This window comes from Arabidopsis lyrata, assembly GCF_000004255.2.
Source record: "Arabidopsis lyrata subsp. lyrata unplaced genomic scaffold ARALYscaffold_3, whole genome shotgun sequence".
NCBI lineage: Eukaryota > Viridiplantae > Streptophyta > Magnoliopsida > Brassicales > Brassicaceae > Arabidopsis > Arabidopsis lyrata.
In genome coordinates this window covers 349,424-368,600 of record NW_003302553.1, presented here as the reverse complement: position 1 = coordinate 368,600, position 19,177 = coordinate 349,424, and the positions used below count along the sequence as shown (strand labels likewise).

The 19,177-nt window shown below is 36.0% G+C and overlaps 8 protein-coding genes across 11 annotated transcripts; 4 read left to right on the top strand and 4 right to left on the bottom strand.

Moving 5' to 3' along the window:
* The first annotated feature begins 190 nt into the window (after positions 1–190).
* On the top strand, positions 191–3,225 carry LOC9318263. Its single transcript, XM_021032485.1, has 4 exons — positions 191–1,178; positions 1,356–1,703; positions 2,538–2,767; positions 2,861–3,225. Exons 1-4 carry the CDS (start codon positions 317–319, stop codon positions 3,134–3,136), a joined length of 1,716 nt encoding a protein of 571 aa, XP_020888144.1. The 5' UTR covers positions 191–316; the 3' UTR covers positions 3,137–3,225.
* Positions 3,133–6,948, bottom strand: LOC9320357 (starch synthase 2, chloroplastic/amyloplastic). Its single transcript, XM_021032483.1, has 8 exons — positions 6,298–6,948; positions 5,379–6,024; positions 5,213–5,277; positions 5,038–5,115; positions 4,813–4,923; positions 4,686–4,730; positions 4,424–4,597; positions 3,133–4,337 (listed from the first exon to the last, which is right to left on the bottom strand). The coding sequence occupies exons 1-8, from the start codon at positions 6,610–6,612 to the stop codon at positions 3,381–3,383; spliced, it is 2,391 nt and encodes a 796-aa protein (XP_020888142.1). The 5' UTR covers positions 6,613–6,948; the 3' UTR covers positions 3,133–3,380.
* Positions 6,949–7,388: 440 nt separating this feature from the next.
* On the top strand, positions 7,389–7,999 carry LOC9318262. Its single transcript, XM_002884244.2, has one exon. The coding sequence runs from the start codon at positions 7,496–7,498 to the stop codon at positions 7,946–7,948; it is 453 nt and encodes a 150-aa protein (XP_002884290.1). The 5' UTR covers positions 7,389–7,495; the 3' UTR covers positions 7,949–7,999.
* A 137-nt stretch (positions 8,000–8,136) lies between these two features.
* LOC9318261 (peroxidase 27) lies at positions 8,137–9,773 on the bottom strand. The gene is made up of 4 exons (XM_002882148.2): positions 9,371–9,773; positions 9,049–9,234; positions 8,809–8,968; positions 8,137–8,713 (listed from the first exon to the last, which is right to left on the bottom strand). The coding sequence occupies exons 1-4, from the start codon at positions 9,581–9,583 to the stop codon at positions 8,307–8,309; spliced, it is 966 nt and encodes a 321-aa protein (XP_002882194.1). The 5' UTR covers positions 9,584–9,773; the 3' UTR covers positions 8,137–8,306.
* Positions 9,774–10,737: 964 nt separating this feature from the next.
* LOC9320356 (pyruvate, phosphate dikinase regulatory protein 2) lies at positions 10,738–12,526 on the bottom strand. The gene is made up of 3 exons (XM_002882147.2): positions 12,086–12,526; positions 11,220–11,859; positions 10,738–11,085 (listed from the first exon to the last, which is right to left on the bottom strand). The coding sequence occupies exons 1-3, from the start codon at positions 12,473–12,475 to the stop codon at positions 10,979–10,981; spliced, it is 1,137 nt and encodes a 378-aa protein (XP_002882193.1). The 5' UTR covers positions 12,476–12,526; the 3' UTR covers positions 10,738–10,978.
* A 450-nt stretch (positions 12,527–12,976) lies between these two features.
* LOC9320355 (binding partner of ACD11 1) lies at positions 12,977–14,684 on the top strand. 4 transcript variants are annotated; one of them, XM_021032492.1, is made up of 5 exons: positions 12,977–13,112; positions 13,468–13,605; positions 13,714–13,789; positions 13,854–13,952; positions 14,033–14,684. In XM_021032492.1, the coding sequence occupies exons 2-5, from the start codon at positions 13,490–13,492 to the stop codon at positions 14,489–14,491; spliced, it is 750 nt and encodes a 249-aa protein (XP_020888151.1). In that variant the 5' UTR covers positions 12,977–13,112; positions 13,468–13,489; the 3' UTR covers positions 14,492–14,684. The 4 variants fall into 4 exon arrangements, with proteins under 4 accessions (XP_020888151.1, XP_020888150.1, XP_020888149.1 ...); XM_021032491.1 differs by having other exon boundaries at positions 12,977–13,186; XM_021032490.1 differs by having other exon boundaries at positions 12,977–13,332.
* LOC9318260 (homeobox-leucine zipper protein ATHB-20) lies at positions 14,655–16,917 on the top strand. The gene is made up of 3 exons (XM_002884242.2): positions 14,655–15,091; positions 15,173–15,558; positions 16,360–16,917. Exons 1-3 carry the CDS (start codon positions 14,953–14,955, stop codon positions 16,684–16,686), a joined length of 852 nt encoding a protein of 283 aa, XP_002884288.1. The 5' UTR covers positions 14,655–14,952; the 3' UTR covers positions 16,687–16,917.
* Positions 16,918–18,366: 1,449 nt separating this feature from the next.
* LOC9318259 lies at positions 18,367–19,114 on the bottom strand. Its single transcript, XM_002882146.2, has one exon. It carries the CDS (start codon positions 19,016–19,018, stop codon positions 18,638–18,640), a length of 381 nt encoding a protein of 126 aa, XP_002882192.1. The 5' UTR covers positions 19,019–19,114; the 3' UTR covers positions 18,367–18,637.
* Between the last annotated feature and the right edge of the window lie 63 nt (positions 19,115–19,177).

The window sequence follows — 19,177 nt, the reverse complement described above, 5'->3', positions numbered from 1 at the left end:
TATAGGTTTAGTTAAATCACTAAAAACGAATATTTTTCTGTTACAAATTGTATAAGTTTAATTCAAATCCGAATATTTCCAACATGTTTAAAAGTTAAAACCAAAAACTTAGAACAATGAATAAGGAAAGAACAATCAAGATAATAAACTTGACCCTTTACCAACTTTATATTTAATAATTAGTATGAGGGAAAATATTTCAACAAGGCTCTTTCTCAGCAGCTTCTTCATCATCTTCTTCTTCTTTATAAAGACACTCTCTTGAGTCCCTCGCTCTCCCTCTCTCCTCTCTCTCTCTCTCTCTCTCTGAAATTTGATGGCGGTACTCTCAGCATGTTGGCTAATGATAGAATCCTTAGTGATTCAAGATGGTTTCTTGAAATTATCTTACATGAAATTATACATGCACCCTCTTGTTCTCTTTCTTTGCCAACTTCTTATATGGCTCTATCTCTTCTTTTTATGGCTTCTCACACCCTTTCAGGCGTTTTACAACACCTTTTCATCGGTCTTGGTCACTTTCTCTAAGCTAGTTAGTAGTTTTCTCCGAGTCATTATGGTTAGAAAGGAGGTTACATGTAGTGTTGAGTCTAGGCAAGAGATCAAGAATACCCTTGATAACTTGGAACTTTCTAGAAATACTCATAACCCGGTTCCTGCCTTTAGCTTTTCGTTTAAATATCAAGTGGATAGTCAACTAAAAGTTCGGTTATCTCTGCAAAAAGGCAAGATTCTTGAAGAAGAAGATGTTGATGATTGTTTCTATGAATTTGATGAAGAAGATGTTGGTGAGCTTCTTGATGCTAAAGAGGGCGAGGAGGAAGAAGACATTGACATTGTTGATGCTGTAAACATGGAGAAGAATCTTGGGTTCGAAATTCAGACTATGCCAATACATCAAGAAGATGAAAATTCATTAGCCGATGATAACGAAGAAGAACAAGAGGAGATTGTAAACTCAGACGTGGAGAATGATCTATCTTCTCTAGTATCTAGCGATAGAGAGCATCCCTCGCCTTTATCTATTGCAAGCTTGGATTCAGTGCTCCAAGATTCGGTTGTGATAGAGAATCAAACACTCAGAGTTGAAAATGATGAAACCGATCAAGTATACAAGATATACTGCGAAAGGATGAGATGGTATGACATCCTCAGCCGCGATAGAAGCTATGGACTAAGTAAGTCTTTTTTTTCAATTTTTTTCATTTTTTGTCACTAAAGGAGATTTAAAGTATCTACAATGACCAACAACAATAATATTCAAAAAAAAACATATCATAATTTCATTAATGGTAATATTCGTTTTTTTTTTTTGCCAAACAATTAATGTTAATATTCATTTTTTATATTTCTAGGTGTGATCACAAACCAACTAACGGCAAGTAGTTTGAGCTTATGGGGAAAACCGGCAGAGAAGAGGATAAAACAAAGCATGAAGAAGGACCTTGAGCTAGTCTATGTTGCTCAATCGTGCTTGTCATGGGAAGCTCTTCAGCATCAGTACATTACAGTGAGAGATAGTTCGAACCTCGCTGATTCGAGAGGCAGGTTCTATGACGATGATATCTCTAGAGAGTTCCAGAACTTTCAGGTTTTGTTAGAAAGGTTCTTGGAAGATGAGAGATGTGAAGGAAAACGAGTCTTGAGCTTTGTTCAAAGAAGATTTGAGTTGATAAGCTTCTTACAAGTCCCAAGACTTTCAGGTAAATTTATTTATCACAAACATTCACAACAATATAATAATAATACTAAGACTTTTCTAAATTCATATATAGATTTATTACTTTTCTTCGTGGGTTACATCGAGTATAAATTGAGAGTTCTTATAATAGTAGTTTTTAATTACGTTGGTTGGAATCTTAGGAACCCAAATACAACTTTTTTAAGTAATAACAATTAATCTTTCTTTTTCTTATAAAATTATAAAGATGTGGTCAAAAGATAAGTTTTAACAGATTTCTTGACTAAAGTCTAAAGTCTCTATCAAGATTCTTGACTTTACTCCTTAAGAAAACATTTTAAAATTCCAACATATATATTTCATTTTAGATACGACTAATCTATCGATAAAAAATTTAAACAAACATGAATAAAATACCTTATAATTTGGAATTGCTGTTTGTAATTCTAAAGAAACAGTCAAGTTTTGGTCTCTAACGGGTTATGTGTCGACAGAATCTTCCGACGTAAATTGGTAGATAAGTCACACAACTCACAAGTCACAGGAACAACCTTATCTACAATGTTGTATTTTAATCAATTGTACTCTTGAAAATTGTCAACTCTATATGTTGACTAAGAAACAAATGTGCTTACGATGGAAACTCAAAAGAAATGTCAAATTTAGAGGTTAGAATGATTTATCCAATGTGAAGTCATTGTTCGTATATATAATTTCACATGATACTTTTTTTGGTCAATTTCTCATGATATTCTAGCTTTGTTTTCATATACAATTATCTAACTTTTACGCAAAATTAGATTGTTATTTTCAACTAATTTATATAGTTTTCGTATATATTTTTTTTTCTCAAAAGGATATAATAGAGAGGGACCTTATGAAGGAGAAAAAGAAAGACCGGACAAACAAGTGTTGAACGCAATAGAGAAATGCATTGAAGTCTTCTATGACTTTGTGAAAGTAGACATTAAAAAACCTTTTTTTTGGGAAAGGCTTAAAATCTCTTTGGTTAATTCTCCTCTTATGGAATTGGAAGATCCTAGAGACTTTAGGCTCTTTCTTGACCTAAAAGAATCACTCCAAAAGGTATTTTTTCTATTACAAACAATTAAAGACTTTAAACTTCCCAATTTCTCTAGAGTTTTTTAATTAAGAATCTTAATATTTGGACTTGTGAAGAAGGAACAATTGTTGAAGGAAATGCAAGGGAACAAGAAGAAAATTTGGTTCAAGAAGAAATCTTTTAACATAGAAGAAGATACGATTGAGAAAGATGAGCATTTTATGTTAATGAGATTCATAATAATAGATTTAAAGCTTGTGTCTAGGGTTTTACACATGTCTTTGGTCTCATCTTCTCACCTCAAGTGGTGTCAACACAAGCTCAACAACATTCACTTCAATGGTGACAAGATCTCTAGAACTTTCTCTCCTGTTTTATTCCCATCTTCTTGATTTCTTTAAGTTAGGTTTTTCACCATTTGTAATTATTGTTCTACTTTGTCAAGTCTATTTATCACTTTAGAATTACTATAGAGAGAGAGCAAGAGATTAACAAGCTTGACCCTTAACCACAAGGAGCCTAAATGGCATGAGAAATTGCCAAGCTCCAATGTAGTTTTATCACCAAATCTACACAACTAAGCTTCTTAACAATTCCAAAGACAGGTTCTTTATAGACAGTAAAAAAAAAGGAACTTTACCAATGATACTTAGCAGCAACAAGAACTTCTTCGTACTTCTCTGCAGCATTATCCCAGCTCAAATCTTGTGTCATTCCTCTTCTCTGAAGCCCTTCCCAACTCTCCTTATACTCTCTATATGTCAACAAACAGTTTCCTAAGGCATGAATCAACTTACCTGCTTCCGCGCTATCAAATGTCCAACCAAGACCCGTTTCACTATATGGGTCAAACTGTTGAACTGTATCCCTCAATCCTCCCACGGCATGGACCACCGGAATGGTTCCATAGTTCATTGCGTAAAGCTGGTTTAGACCGCACGGCTCAAATCTAGAAGGCATCAGCAATATGTCTGCACCAGCTGTTATTCTGTGTGCTGTTTTAACTGAGAACCCAACCCATCCCCGTGCTTTATCTCGGTATTGATGCTCCATTTGTCTGAGGACCTCTTCAAGATCGGGTCGCCCTGAGCCTAACATAACCAGCTGAACATCCTGACTCATCATCCATGGAACCGCCTCAGCTATCAAATCAACACCTTTCTGGTGATCCAATCTTCCAATAAAACCGATCAGCGGAACATCAGGCCGAACAGGCAAACCGAGCTCTTTCTGTAATGCAGCTTTACATTGGGGTTTACCAATGTGAAGATTCTCCAAGGAATAGTTGGTATAGTCATCAGAGTGCAAGTAAGTATCAAATTTTGGGTTCCATTCTTGTGTATCGATACCGTTCACAATTCCTCTAAATTTCCAGTCGTTTTCATTTATGATGTTATGCAGACCCCAACCTCCTTCTAAGGTCTTAACCTCCCAGGAATATCCATGGCTAACAGTGAGAACTCTATCCGCAGCTTTTAGACCAGCTGCGAAAATGTTGAAGTGCTCACCTCCTACTGGGTCATATAACTTGAAGCTATCCAAGTAATGGTTCGGTAAATCCACATAGGAGAAATCATCTACCGGTCCACGGCCCTAATATTCCACCAGTAGATTATGCATAGCTCTCTTGGATATAAGCATAAAGTAAGTCACTTCTATGGAATGAAGAATTTACTAACCTGATGAGCAATGTTATGAATTACAAGAACAGATCTTGTGTATTTCATTATTCCATGATCCCGGTAATAGGCTTTCAGGTAAACCGGTAGTAACGCAGTGTGCCAATCATTTGCTATAAAAGCCAAATTTCCATCACCATAACACACACCTCCACAAGGAACATACCACGGAACCTGAAACAAATCTCCAGAAAACCAAAATTAGTATAAGAAGAAAGCAAAGTATCGATTTCCCGTTCACAATCTTGGAGCAGAGGTTTACCTCAACAGCAGCCTTGCAAAATAAAACCATCCGCTTCAAGATATCCTGGATTCAAAATACCAAACTTAGTACATGTAGGCAGAAATCGATTTTTGGTAAAGAACAGGGAGAATAAGATTAGTCTTACAAGTCGGTTTCCACCGTAAATGTTATTACTCAGATGCCGGAATACAGGGCTATCAATGAAAACAAAATCCACACCATCTATATATGCATGGAAGTACATTACTTCCATATCCTGCAGCAAAGTGTGCTCCACATGAAATTTTCTCAACCTCATCTATTTTCGTCAAAGAATTTTAAATGGAAAGGAAAGAAACTTTGAATGTTGATACATTAACAGCTTTTATACCTGCCCGGCCACCTTATATCTCTTCCGTACCCCTAAATCTTTGGCTTCAGCATACTCGGCATACCGAGGAACCACAACCTAACAAGAAAATGATTATCTAACAAGTTTGAGTTTCAATGTCCATAATCAAACAGAGAGCTAATCTGACAAAAAGGCACTCTGTGATAAATATTACCATAACCCTATGTCCACGCCGAGCCAAAGCCTTTGGCAAAGCACCAGCTACATCTCCAAGGCCACCTATAAAATTTCTTAGTCTTCAGTTCGTGTACTCCAATAGAAGCCTACTTATGCAAACAAAACCTGCACAATCGATCAAAGATAACTAATGGAATAGTTACCTGTTTTCGAAAATGGAGCACACTCTGCTGCTACCAATATCACATTCATGACGTTTGCTCCAGCCAGTGGAGGTGGCTTCTCTTCATCCTTCCCAGGTTCGTTAGTTTCACTACTAGCTACTTCAGGTGTTTTTTCCTCTCTTGTTTCCACGTACTCCTCTGTCTTCATACTTGATGTTTCAGGAGCTTTAGTCAGGTAAGACGGTAATGGGTCTGACCAAAATGCACCAGCGCGAGATTTACTTGGCTTTTCAGGAGAAGTTTTCTCAGGAGAGGTTACAACAGAAGATGGTTTATAAGGAGGATCTAGACTGGAGGCTACTACGCTAGACCAAGGCTTCCCATTCGCGGCTACATCGGATGGTTTCTCAGGAGAGGTCACAGACGCTGAGCTTTGTTTGCTGTTCTTCAGGGATTCAGTACTGGGAGATAAACTCTTAGCTTCTGGTTCTTTGTTTAAAGATGACTTGCCATAACTGCTTGGGCTAACACTACGGTTTCCATCTCCATCCATCGTTTCTTTTTTAGTTGCATCAGTATTAGCAATCACAGAAGAACCATACTCTTCTTTGGAAGAAGCTTTTCCATCATCCAAGTTAGGTGTGCTCTCTTTAATAGATGAGACCAGCTTCCTCCTTTCAGCAATCTGAAGAGTAACATTAAACACAAATGTCAAAGAACAATTTAATCTTAAAACTACTCAAGAACAGCCTCTAAAGCAGATTAGGGTATAAACACCATAGTTTAATCACATTCTCACTTACAAGCTCATAGTGTAAAAAATGGACCTTTTCTACTCTAAAGATATCTAGAAAACAATTGAGTGACCTAATCCTCACATTGAATCATTTCCACAAAGGCTAAAAAGGTACCTTTACTAAACCAAGGAAATCAATGAAATTGAAGGAAGGATATCTACCTGCTGAAGAAGGTTCCTTTGCATAGCAAGAACCTTCTTGCTCTTCTCAATGGTAGCCTGAAGGGCATCCTCTGGCTCATCTCCTCCACTCGCAGATTCAGAAGAATCTGAGCCCGTAGCCTCCACGCGCCTCACACACTTCCATCGATGTCCGTAAACAAAGCTCCGACAACGAAATGAGAGCGACCCAGAAGGCAATTCAGGGTAAGAAACTCGGACAAGACTCGAATTCCTCAGCGTAGACGAAGTGACCACGCGACGCTGAGTCTTGATTTGACACAGAAGAGGAAAAGAGCTCTCGGCAACTGATGCCATTTACTTGATTCGACGAATTTGCCTCAATTGAACAAAAAAAAAAAGAATCTTTTTTTATGAGCAGAGCAGATCACAAACAAACTCCCACAAATTTCATCCAAACCGAACAAAGTTGATCCAAAGACGAAGGCTTTGTCGGAGAGTAGCGAGAAAAAAGAATGCTTTGTTGCTGCGACGGCTGCGTTGTTGTTGTTGTTAATCAACAGAGAGACGAATCAAACAAAAAAACAGAGTCGTGTGAGAGAGATTTGCCCAAAAATGGGGCCACAAAGAGGAATCACCATAAACTCATAACTCTCAATACCATCGCGTGATTCATGAGATTAATATGGATGGATTTTTATTTTTGTATCTACCAAAACAAAAAAAGTAGTATTGGATTATTATTTACGCTTATACTATGTGAATTGATCTCTCGCCACATAATTTTTATTCCTCGAGATTTTCTTCCTAATCGTCTACAAAATACAGATATCAAGACTGTTTAGCATAATTCCATCAACCTACTTTTTTATTTTTCTGAAATAAATACTTACATAAAAGAATAATTGTGGCACCGTCCACTTGTTTTGAATAAATTCAGAATTTCATAACCATTTCTTTCAATTTTACATTTATTACATAAAATATTGATATCATAACCTACTTAACTTTTTTTTTTTTGAACGTTTGATAAATATATAAAAACGTCAATTTTTGAAGCTTATTAGAGTAAATTTGTTAATGGAAACAAACAAAGAAACGTAATTTAATTAATTATAATATAACTTATAAGTTGATAACATTCAATGACTACTGTGTATATATTATATACATGCAAAATTTAACTACAAGTAGTAAAAAGGTGGAAAACACTAAAAGAGGCTGAAGTTCGAAAAAAATAATGAAAACTAATAATTGTGTTTACATGGCATTTCTTCTAATCACCACGTTGGTATTGTTTGCTTGTCCAAGTTTGGCTTTTGAAGGTAATGAGAAACCGTTGATAGATCCCAATATTGATTTAGACTCGACTTTTGCAAGATCTCCGAGTACGAGTGAATACGATAGAGACGTGCTTAATAAACAGTCAAAAGAACTTGTTGAGTATGCAGGGACTTGCGGTGAAATGATGGGAGGAATTAAATGTAACGATGAAGTGATGTCTGAGATTCTTCAGAATAAACCAACTTCGAGGTATTGTTGTATGAAAATGATGATATATGGCCAAGAATGTCACATGGTGCTGAGGAATCTATTCTTTGAGACTTATTATTACAAACCATTTGCTTCTAAAGGTCGTCCCAGGATTCCTAAAGTTTGGAACAGATGTTCTGCTGAAGTTGGTGGTTTTTAACCATTTTTAATTCTGATAATCTTGACTTTTGTTATCAATAATAATTAAAAAAAAAACTGGTTTAAATTAATTGTATTCGGTTTTTTAAAAATTGTTTAAATTAATTATGGACTCAATATTCAATTAGATCATCCATCTTGATTCAATTTTTTTTCCCAAATGATTAAGCGTTATTACTTGAGCCTTGATAATAATCTGAACTTTCAAGACTTTTCAAAAAATTATACATAGCATTACAGCTTATTCCCAAGAAAACAATCACATTATTAATGAATGAAACTCACAAAGAAACTAACAAAATAAAAGAAGCAAACAATAATAATAAAATCACAGAGAGATATTTTCATTTTTATATCTCTTAATTAGCAGACCGACACGTCTTACGGATCTCCCCGGCCTGACCCGTAAGAACTCCGATCCGACCCATTTTCACCATTGAGACACCAAAGTCACTAAAGAACATTGACCCATGAGTTCTTGCCTGTTGCAAGACATAAGCCCTAGTCTTGGAGTTGTCCAATAGAGCAGCATCCGACTGGAAAAGTCCTCTTCTCTTAGCCACTAGCGTGAAGTAGCTCACGTCGAATGTTTTGAAACTCCCCGGATCCATCTCTAGAGCCGTCGTGGTATCGGTGGGCTTGCATTTCTGCCTGAGCTTAGCAGCGTACTCTGTGTCCAAACTCGGGTCGCTGTCTCCTTTTCCGGTGAAATTGTAAAGCCGGTTTGTCAATAGAGGACAATGTCCCATTCCAATAGTGTGCCCACCTTTAGAAAAAACATGTATATTTTCCATTACCCAAACAGATTTCTAATTAATTATTCATTTTTCAGACTAATATATATCATTCACTCTTACGTACCTGAGAGAACGACTAGATCCTTCTCGTTGAGGCCCTTTGCGCGAAAATCGTTGATAAGCTTGGTGATGTTATCAAAAGGTGATGGCAAGTTGACTTCGTTGATATTAGAAACCCTACCGTCTCTTCTTCCAGTTTCAACTTCCCACGATGGTCCTTCAAGCTAAAAATTAACATATTCATGAGCTCTATATATGTGTTATGTGTATGTAGAAATTTTGTATTTATGTGAAGATTACTTACTGCAACCATTGCGTCTCTAGCGATAAGTGCCAAGACATCAGAGCAAGAAACAATTCCCGGACAAACTTTTTCTAGAGCCGCCTTGGAATCGTCTATGATACCAAAACCTCGAAGGCTTAGGTTAGGAACCGCACTCTTCTCACCTTGATTGTTCGGTTTATCTAGCAAGATTGATCCGTCACATCCCTATTGATTATACGATTCACTCATTAAATAGGCAATTGATGAATACAACTCTAGCTTTGCTAGAAATCTCACGTTGTTAAGAAACTAACGTGACATAAGAAAGATATAAAAATCATGATTCATTTCAGAAACATACCCGAACGAAGCAGTCGTGGAAGAACATTCTAAGCAAAGGAGCACCAACTGTAGGTGCTTTCTTCATCGCATCGAACACTACCTTTCTAACAATACCCTCGACTTGTGGGCATGTTTTGCTGTAGAACCCTACTTTCAAACCTTGTGATTTGGCTTGAGCAAACAACAACACTAAGAACAAGCAAGAGACAACTAGTCGCTTAGAAGCTGCCATTTTCTGAAAACAATATTTAGCTTGTTGCTCTTAGCTTTTGTTTTTTGCTCGATTGATGATGAATTGTTGATGAAGGTTGAAGCTATTTTATACTCAATTATGTAAGTAGTTTAAACTAAATTGCAATATTATAAGAGTTTGTGGTTAGAACATTGAAATTAAATAAACATCAAAATGTAGTTGACTATCATCGGTCTGCGGTGGAATGCTTGTTGTATATTTGTTGTTCTTAAGACCAATCATTGTTTGTAGAAATAAAAAGAGCCAAATTGATACAACTCGACGTACTATTTTTTGTGTATATTATTTCTGTGTTTCTGTGTTTTCTTATGCATGGTGTATATTGCTACCAGAAAACAAATGGCTGCCTAAATTTCTTTAAGCCCGAAATAAATACAAATTGGGTTTTAAAAATGTAAATTTCGTGTGTCTCACGTCACTAAGAGACACCTATAGTTCCTCTAACATGAAAAAGACACCTATAGTTCGGATATAGTTAAAAGTTAAATCAAATGTATATATTACTTAATTGCTTGGGACAATACTTTGCCAACAGGTGGAAGAATAAGTTATATGCCTAAACGTATCAAGTAGATTAATATATCTACATATATGCATATGAATGAATGTTTAATCCTTTGACGTTATCGATAACAATTATTTGATCCCACATGCATCCATGCATTATAGGTTTCCTGTAATGTTTCGTGCATGTTCATCCAATTACGCCAATCATTTGACCGCAACGTTTTAACCTTTTCTAAACTACCGCCATGTGTTAGCAATTAGCATCTATTAATCATGTGGATGAACAAATTAACTAGCAATCATAGATCGAAATTCATGAGTTTTTCATCCACAAAAATTTACGGTCGAATTCGAAAAAAAAACTGACATGTTTCCACGTTCATCGTTTACTTATAGAAGAAAATGTCACTACTGTAATTAGTTATATAAATCGAAGATGGACACAAATCTCTGATCATCTACTTGGACAATCAGAAGTGTTTTAACAAAATATTAAAGGAAAAAACTTTAAAAAGAATTCAGAGTAGCCACAATTATTAGTTTAACTAAAATGATATTAATTTATAGATGACTTTTTCTTTAACTTGCTAACACACCCAAATTGCAACGTTTCAACTAAATGCTAATGACAGTTATTATTTTGTTTTATATATAGACTAGTATTAAAAGAATTCAGAGTAGCCACCACAATTATTAGTTTTTGTTATCCTTCATCCTCTTACATTCGTTGACTAAAACATATGATTCATGCCTCGGTTGGATTTGTTAGTAACTTATTATTATTATTATAGACATCAATTACTTTATTCACTTAAAACTTTATCCAAACTGTTGTTTCCTCCTCTACGGTCAAAGGAGTGTGCTTGCTTAGTAGCGTTTTGAGATACGCGGTACCGTAGTACTAGTGTCTCTACCGTCATGGTACAGCCGCAGAATCACAGCCGCGGTTTCTTCAATCGCCTTATTCGTCACATCTGAAACATCCACAACCCCAAGAATAATATGAGAATACTGTCTACTTGGAAAATTTTTTCTTACTAAAATTGTAAGAAGAAAAAACACAGCATTTTGAGTAGCAAAATGAGAATGGTGTTTAAGTGTTGTTTACCTATCACTGCCCATCCGGGGTTTGCCGCATAGATCCTTGAAGCGAAATCCAGTTCTTTCCGAACAAGATCGATCCCCGAGTAATTGTTCTCTGCCTCCGTATCTACACCTAAAGTTTTAGCCCTTGTTCTCCTAATCGCTTGCAGTACAACAAGCTGAATCTTCAAACCGAAAACCTTTCTGGGTTCAACCTCAAAGAGCGTCTTGGGTGGTTCCACGCCCATGACAAACGGTACATTGGCAACTTTGTACCCTTTTTGAGCAATGTAAGTGGACAATGGCGTCTTCCCTGTGCGGGAAACCCCGACTAGCACTATATCAGCCTTGCTTAAGTTCTCCGGTAAAGTCCCATCATCTTGCTTAATGGTGAACTCAATGGCTTCGATCCTTTTGAAATATGCATCATTGAGAGTCTTGACCCTACCAGGTGCTCCACGGGTAAGACCTGATGGAGAAACACCTAAGTGAGACGCGATCCCTTCGATGATTGGTCCTAGAATATCAACGGAAAGCACACCCAACTGATCACAAGCTTGTTTTGCGGATTTTGCCATAGAAGGATTAGCTAAAGTGTAGAAACACATTGCCCCTTCCTTGGCCGCCTGCTTGATAATCTCTATAAGCCTCTCCTCATCCTCAACCTGAACAATCCCCAAGCCAAAACCTCAAAACCTAACAAGTTCGGTTTAAAAAATCAAGTTTTTCTTGCTCCTATGATCACTAGTTGCAACTAACATTCACTAAGATATAATCAGATTTCAGAGAATTCGCAATCTTCTTTCCTACGAGCAATTCTACTAGCAACATTCACAGAGATTGCTTCTTGTGATCAGAGAAGTGAAAGTAAGAAGATTTGATGTCTAATACCCAAGAGAAGAGATGGGTATTCACAGAAGACCCACGATTCACCGAGAAATCTTCGAATTGTCCCAAAGCGGCGTTAACGGAGTGCTCTGCCGTCCACCCAGTTCCGTCGGAAACCAAATATATAGACTTTCCTGCCGTTATCTCAACGTCAATCGCCGACGTCTTCTTACCAGCCTCCTCCGTCTGTTTCGCTTCCGTTACTTGACGGCGATGTGTGTCATCGGAACGGTTAATTGGACGGTCAAGCTTACCACCAGATCTTAAAGCTCGGCCCATAGACCAGCGATTCAATTTGGGACTAATCTTCAGCTTCGGACTCGACGAACCTGTCGGAATCGGAGGTTCGGAATTAGCCTCGAGATGGCCTGATGAGACGCCGTCTAGATTCATCCTCAAAGTTGATAACCTTTTTTTTTTTTTTTTGCTTTAACCGCTAAATTGTTTTCATTTTTTGCCATAAAAATTGTCGAAAATGTCCTCACTAATAACTTGGGCTCATATAACACACTCTCATGTCGGTGTGATTTTGGATGTGAATAATTTTTTATTATTATAATTAAAGAGAGAAAGAAAAGAGAGAGAGGGAGATAGAGAGAGATAGAGAGAGTGCAATATTTCTCTTTATTTTAATACTCACACCCAAATATAAACTTATACCCAACATACAACTTTTACACAACTTTTCTATTTTTTCTCTTTTTAATATTACTCACACCCAACCAAAAATTATACTATTGGGTATGGTCTTAGAAACAGAGATTTAGGCTTAAAAAAAAGCCTAAGAAAGTAAATGATATATCAAAAGACTCATGGAAATAATAACACACTCTCATCGTTAGAGCGTACGTTTGACGCGTGTCGTCGACCACAACATCGATATCGAGCCGACAAAAGAAGAAGGAAAAAAAAGTATTAAGCATTCTCTTTCTCTCTCACAATCACACGAATCTTGTGTTCTTTCTTCTCCGTCTCTTTCGATACTTTGCTTCAATCTTCTGACTTTCCTGTTCTATTATACCTTAATCGGGTGTTGCTAAAACATACACACACTATCAGTGTTTTTCGTGCCCTGTCTTCTCCAAGTTTCCGATTGTCTGGTTGGTTGATACATATTTTACTACTTTGGTTTATGATTATCTTTGTTACCGTTACTTTCATCTCTTAACTCAATTCAATTATATAAGTTAGGGTTCTTACTCTCTTCTCTCTCCGCAAACAATTTGGCCTGCTTATATATATAAAAAGGGGTACTTTTTTTTTTTTTTTTTAATTTGAATCATGATCTTAATCGTAGTTTCGTGGGTTTCTTGCTGTAGAAATCTCTGTGAATTCGTCAAGGAATCTGATTCAAGAATCTTGTTTATGTTTCTTCTTTGATTTAGGTTTGTGTGAGAAAACAGAACAATGTATCCTTGTGGTTACGTTGCTCAAGTCACCAACTTGTCTCCTCAAGCCACTGAGAGAGATGTTCATAGGTTCTTCTCTCACTGTGGTATCGTCGAGCTCGTTGAAATCACCGGGTAATTTGTGACAACAATGTTCTTCTCTATCTTGTACAGTGCATTATTAATCTCATTCTTGAATCTGTTTTTTGGATTCTTGTTTAATGTCTCCATCGATTTTTTCAGGTATGAAGGGGATGCATTAACGGCTTATGTAACCTTCAGAGATGCGTATGCTCTAGATATGGCCGTGTTGCTTAGCGTAAGCCCCCTTAGAAATTCCCAATTGAAAATTATCTGCTTGGCATTGATTTTAATGTTTTCAGGGAGCTACCATCGTTGATCAAACCGTTTGGATATCGGTGTACGGTGTCTATTTACATGAATCTAACAATCTCAGACAAGAAGAAGATTATACTGTAACGGTAAAAAACACAACTTACTAGGTTACTTTGGTTATAAGCCAAGTCTTTACTTTAAAGATTCTCAAAATGTTTCTTTATAGGCGACTCGTTCAGACGCGTTCGCTTCATCCCCTGGAGAGGCAGTAACCGTGGCTCAACAAGTTGTAAAGACGATGTTAGCTAAAGGCTACGTTTTAAGCAAAGACGCAATCGGTAAAGCCAAAGCTTTGGATGAGTCTCAGAGATTCTCAAGCTTGGTAGCGACTAAATTGGCAGAGATCAGCCATTACATTGGCCTCACACAGAACATTCAGTCGAGTATGGAAGTCGTGAGATCAGCGGACGAGAAGTATCATTTCTCGGATTTCACAAAATCCGCGGTTCTTGTCACGGGAACGGCTGCTGTGGCCGCAGCCACCATTACAGGGAAAGTGGCTGCAGCTGCAGCTACTAGTGTGGTCAACAGTCGATACTTTGCTAATGGGGCTTTATGGTTCTCAGATGCTTTGGGCCGGGCTGCAAAAGCAGCGGCCCATATGGCTGGAGGAGGAAGCGATTAATAATAATGTAAATCGTATTTGGGCTTCGTTGGAGAACATAAATAAATGTCTACATGTGAGGTTTTAAGGCATAAAGGTGTTGGGGAAAGAAAAGAAAAAACATCATGAAGATATGATTGATTAGTAACGTTACATGTTATTCCCTGTATGTTGAGAAGATAGACAGAAATTATAAAATACTTTATTACATGAAGTGGAATGTATATATCAATATATGAACAATAATAATAAGCCTAAAGCTTTTAAAATATAAAGGATGGGTCCTAGAAACCTCCCTAGCTTGATCCTTTCCTCATTCTTTCTCTCTCTCTTTCTCTTATATGAGAGGTTGATGAGATCCACAAGAAACTCCAAACTCATTTGTTACTGATTTCCAAATTTGTAAACAACAAAGCATTTGTCATCACTATAGTAATTTCACAATCCATTAATCAGTGATCGATTCTTGCTGGAATACATACATGTATGTGTTTGATCCAACAACAGAAGCTGGATTGAGATTAGAGATGGCGTTTCCTCAACATGGTTTTATGTTCCAACAACTTCATGAAGACAACAGTCAAGATCAACTACCTTCTTGTCCTCCTCATCTCTTCAATGGTACTACTCTATCTCTCTCTTTCTCTACATACATAGATTTAAGTCGTCTTGAACTATATGTTGTCTTCTTCGTGTATATAGGAGGAGGAAACTACATGATGAACAGATCTATGTCTTTAATGAACGTGCAAGAAGATCATAATCAAACCTTGGATGAGGAGAATCTATCAGACGATGGGGCACATACTATGCTTGGGGAGAAGAAGAAGAGGCTGCAATTAGAGCAAGTTAAGGCATTAGAGAAGAGCTTCGAGCTTGGGAACAAGTTGGAGCCAGAGAGGAAGATACAACTAGCTAAAGCATTAGGGATGCAACCGAGACAGATTGCGATTTGGTTTCAAAACAGGAGAGCTAGGTGGAAGACTAGACAGCTCGAGAGAGATTATGATTCACTCAAGAAACAGTTTGAGTCTCTTAAATCCGACAATGATTCTCTACTTGCCTACAACAAGAAACTCCTTGCTGAGGTATGTATCTATATAAAGTATGTGTTTACATAGTAATTAAGGTTTTTAATTGATAATTCAACTTTCAGTTCTAATTAAATTCGTTTTTTTTTGGTATTACAAGACTAATAACCAACGTAACATGAATCTAGTAATACAATTTTCTTTTCTGATTTTTGGCTTTGATTGGTACAATTTGTTTAGTTTATATATGTCTGTATATACATGTATATTGTTGTTGTGTGTAAGTAGGATTAAAGTCATTTAATACGAAATGCAATAGATTATTGTTAGGCACATGATCCAACACTATAAGATGTTTGTCAAAAGTCAGTAGGTGTTTTGTTTATTAAATAAAAGATTCTTGATCAGTCTATACATTTAATTAATACATTCCCATATGACTATCAAGTAATTGCATGTGTAGGGAGCGCTAACCAGATTTGACAAGAATACTTTATATACATTGTTGATTTTTTATTAGATAATTTTTGTATTTTAAATTATTTTACTACTTATTAGAATGTAATACTGAAGTTATAATATTTTTAAAATAAATTTAGTAATTAAATCTATAAATTTTACAGTCTTAAAATAATTTAAATGTATATGAAATGAAGGTCTTATAGCTTAGTGTATGTTTAGTCAATTTTTTATTGATTTTTCCGATCTTTTTAACCATATATTGAAATAGGTCTTATAAATTGCTATTTATCAAAAATATTATGACAAACGAAAAAACTGTATTCCATCTATAGTATGTCAACTAATGTTTAAATTTCTAAAACATAACATTTGAATTGTGTGTGATGGTGGTTAAAGGTAATGGCTTTAAAGAACAAAGAATGTAATGAAGGAAACATTATAAAGAGAGAAGCAGAAGCTTCATGGAGCAACAATGGAAGCACAGAGAATAGTTCAGACATCAATCTAGAGATGCCTAGAGAGACCACTACAACACATGTGAACACGATCAAAGACCTTTTCCCTTCATCGATTCGATCATCTGCACATGATGATCAGAATCATCATGAAATAGTTCAAGAAGAAAGCCTTTGTAACATGTTTAATGGCATTGATGAAACGACCTCGGCTGGTTACTGGGCATGGTCTGACCCAAACCACAACCACCACCACCAGTTCAACTGATTCGTGATCCTGAAGCTCGAAAAAAGTCATCACCATCATGACAAATTATCATAATCATCATATCATCATCAGAAGAAGACAAAATTCATCTCTTTGAATTTGACTCTGGAATTATTGCTACTCTTTTCAATTTACATTGGGGCATTTTGTTATCTTTGGGTTTGTAGAGAGCATTGGTGTATAGTGCGAAAATCTGTTGTTGCTTTAATAAAAATCATAAACTTCTTTGCGTTCGGCTCGTAACATTTTTAGATATGGGATCAATCACAGTTAAATATATACTTTTAATATATGTAAATTGGTTCAAAAAAGCATAACCACTCTCTTTTACTTTACGCCTTTACCCTAAGTCCCTAACAAAACACTCCCTCGCTCTAACCAATTGAGTGAGATTAAAAGTTATGATTTTCTGAACTTATATGTCAAATTTTATATTATTTAATTTGATGGGTTGGTACAAATTTATTAAGGATATAAAAGTGAGAAAGATTCATATGCATGTGACTTCGAGTGGGATTCCAGCTCTGTCATTGACATAACATGATCCATGACTTATATTATATGCAAAGGGTTTTTTTAATATATATTTATTATTTGGAGATGTCCCTTTAGTCAAGTGGTTAAGTCCATTTGACTCCGCCTTCCCCACCGGAGTTCGACTCCACTAAGTCGCGTTACCCTGCGTAGTAGGGAGTGGCTATGGATCGGACTTTGTCGATCCAAAGTTGTCAAAAAAATATATATATATATATATTTATTATTTATAAGTTTATCTAATGGATCGACGGAACCATTAGAATTTAAGAAAGAAAAAAAAAAACACTATGCCAGGCGTCACATAGATAGTTGCCGTGCATGTATATACCAAATATTAATCACGTTCAAGCCAAAACAAGGCGTAAAATCACCTCTTCACCTACATAGACGTATGTATTCTTTGTCGTTGGTTCAATATATTTGAGTCATATCTATTCGATGGTAGTATTTTTGTTGTTTTGAGCTAATATTTAATCACCCAGAGTTATCATACATTATCCTACAAAATTTTTACCAATATCAATTTCTTACGGAACATTTCCTACAAACTCTTTCGTAGAAAATTGGTTAAAAATACGTATTTTCTATCAATTTCCTACGTTTCTAACCATAGAAAATCGATGTTTTTTTTTGTAGATGCCATGTCACTATCCTACATTACTTTCTGAGTTTCTTCAAATAATTACGTTATTTATTTTTTTAAATATAATAAATGATAGTGAAGATAGGAAAGAAGAAGATTATTAGAAGCACACGTTCCAAAACACAAAGAAGAACAGACCAAAAAGAAGAAAACAAAAGTGGAAACAGTGTTGAAAGAGTTCACTCTTCTTTTGGTTTCTTTCTCTTTAAGCGGAATCTTGTGTTTTTCTTTTTTTACGGAATTTACATAAGAGGACATTGTTATCCCAAGTTGAGAAGTAGCAACTATACATCAACCCTACGGACTAAATATTTGTGCATACATATATGTGTGTAGTTTCTTGGACTAGCTAGAAATATTTTGGCATGGGGAGAGGATAAGATGAATAAAACTAATATTTAGAAAAGAAAAAAAAACATATATATTCTGGTTAATTAGGTGCACATGATGATTCTATATGCTGACGGGTATCAAACTCATGAATAGTTATATTTTGTATGAAAAACAAAAAGTATCTGTTATATTTCTGTAACTATTTTAAGATACATTGCGAGATAACTAAATTAACAAAATCTCAGCAGGAAAAAAAAACAATATTAGTAGTAATACATTTCATTTAATTGTATTACAATTGATTTATTATTCAATTGATGCAATTAAATATACTATGGGCAAATGATTTTGCTCCCCTCACTTGTAAAGCCAAACTCCATGGGCGAAATTTCAAACCTCCTTTGAACGCATCAAACCCTAATTCTTATTTTTTTCTTTTTAATTTCTCCCTCCGTTTAATCCCAAATCCTTCAAAATGGATTGGATAATGGAAACGTACCTCACTTCCTCAGGAGCCCGCTTGATCCTCCTGTTGAATTTCTTGAGTCTTTTCCCGAAACGCTCAAGACTCTTCCCATTTTTGTAAGCATGCTCGAGCTGAGTAAGCATCATCTCTGATTTGGTTAACAAACTAACCTCGCTTTCCAAGTTCCTGATGCTCGTTTCTTTTTCTTTCAAGTCTTCTTCTATCAAGTCTTTGGCTTCATGTAAGTCCTTTTCAAGTACTTCTTCGTTGAAATCTATCGGACGATGAGCCTCACAGACTTGTTGAAAGACAATAAGTGTGACAACGAGAAGCACAAAGGAGATCTTTGCCATGATTAAAGATTAATTTTCCCTCAACGTAATTTGAAATAATATCAAATTATTGTTTGTTAAAAGGAAAATATTTTGATGAGAGGAGTGAGTTCGTGTGTTTATTCCGTAAAGCATTTATAGTTTTACCTCTGCGTAAAAATAGTATGTAAATGTAACCTT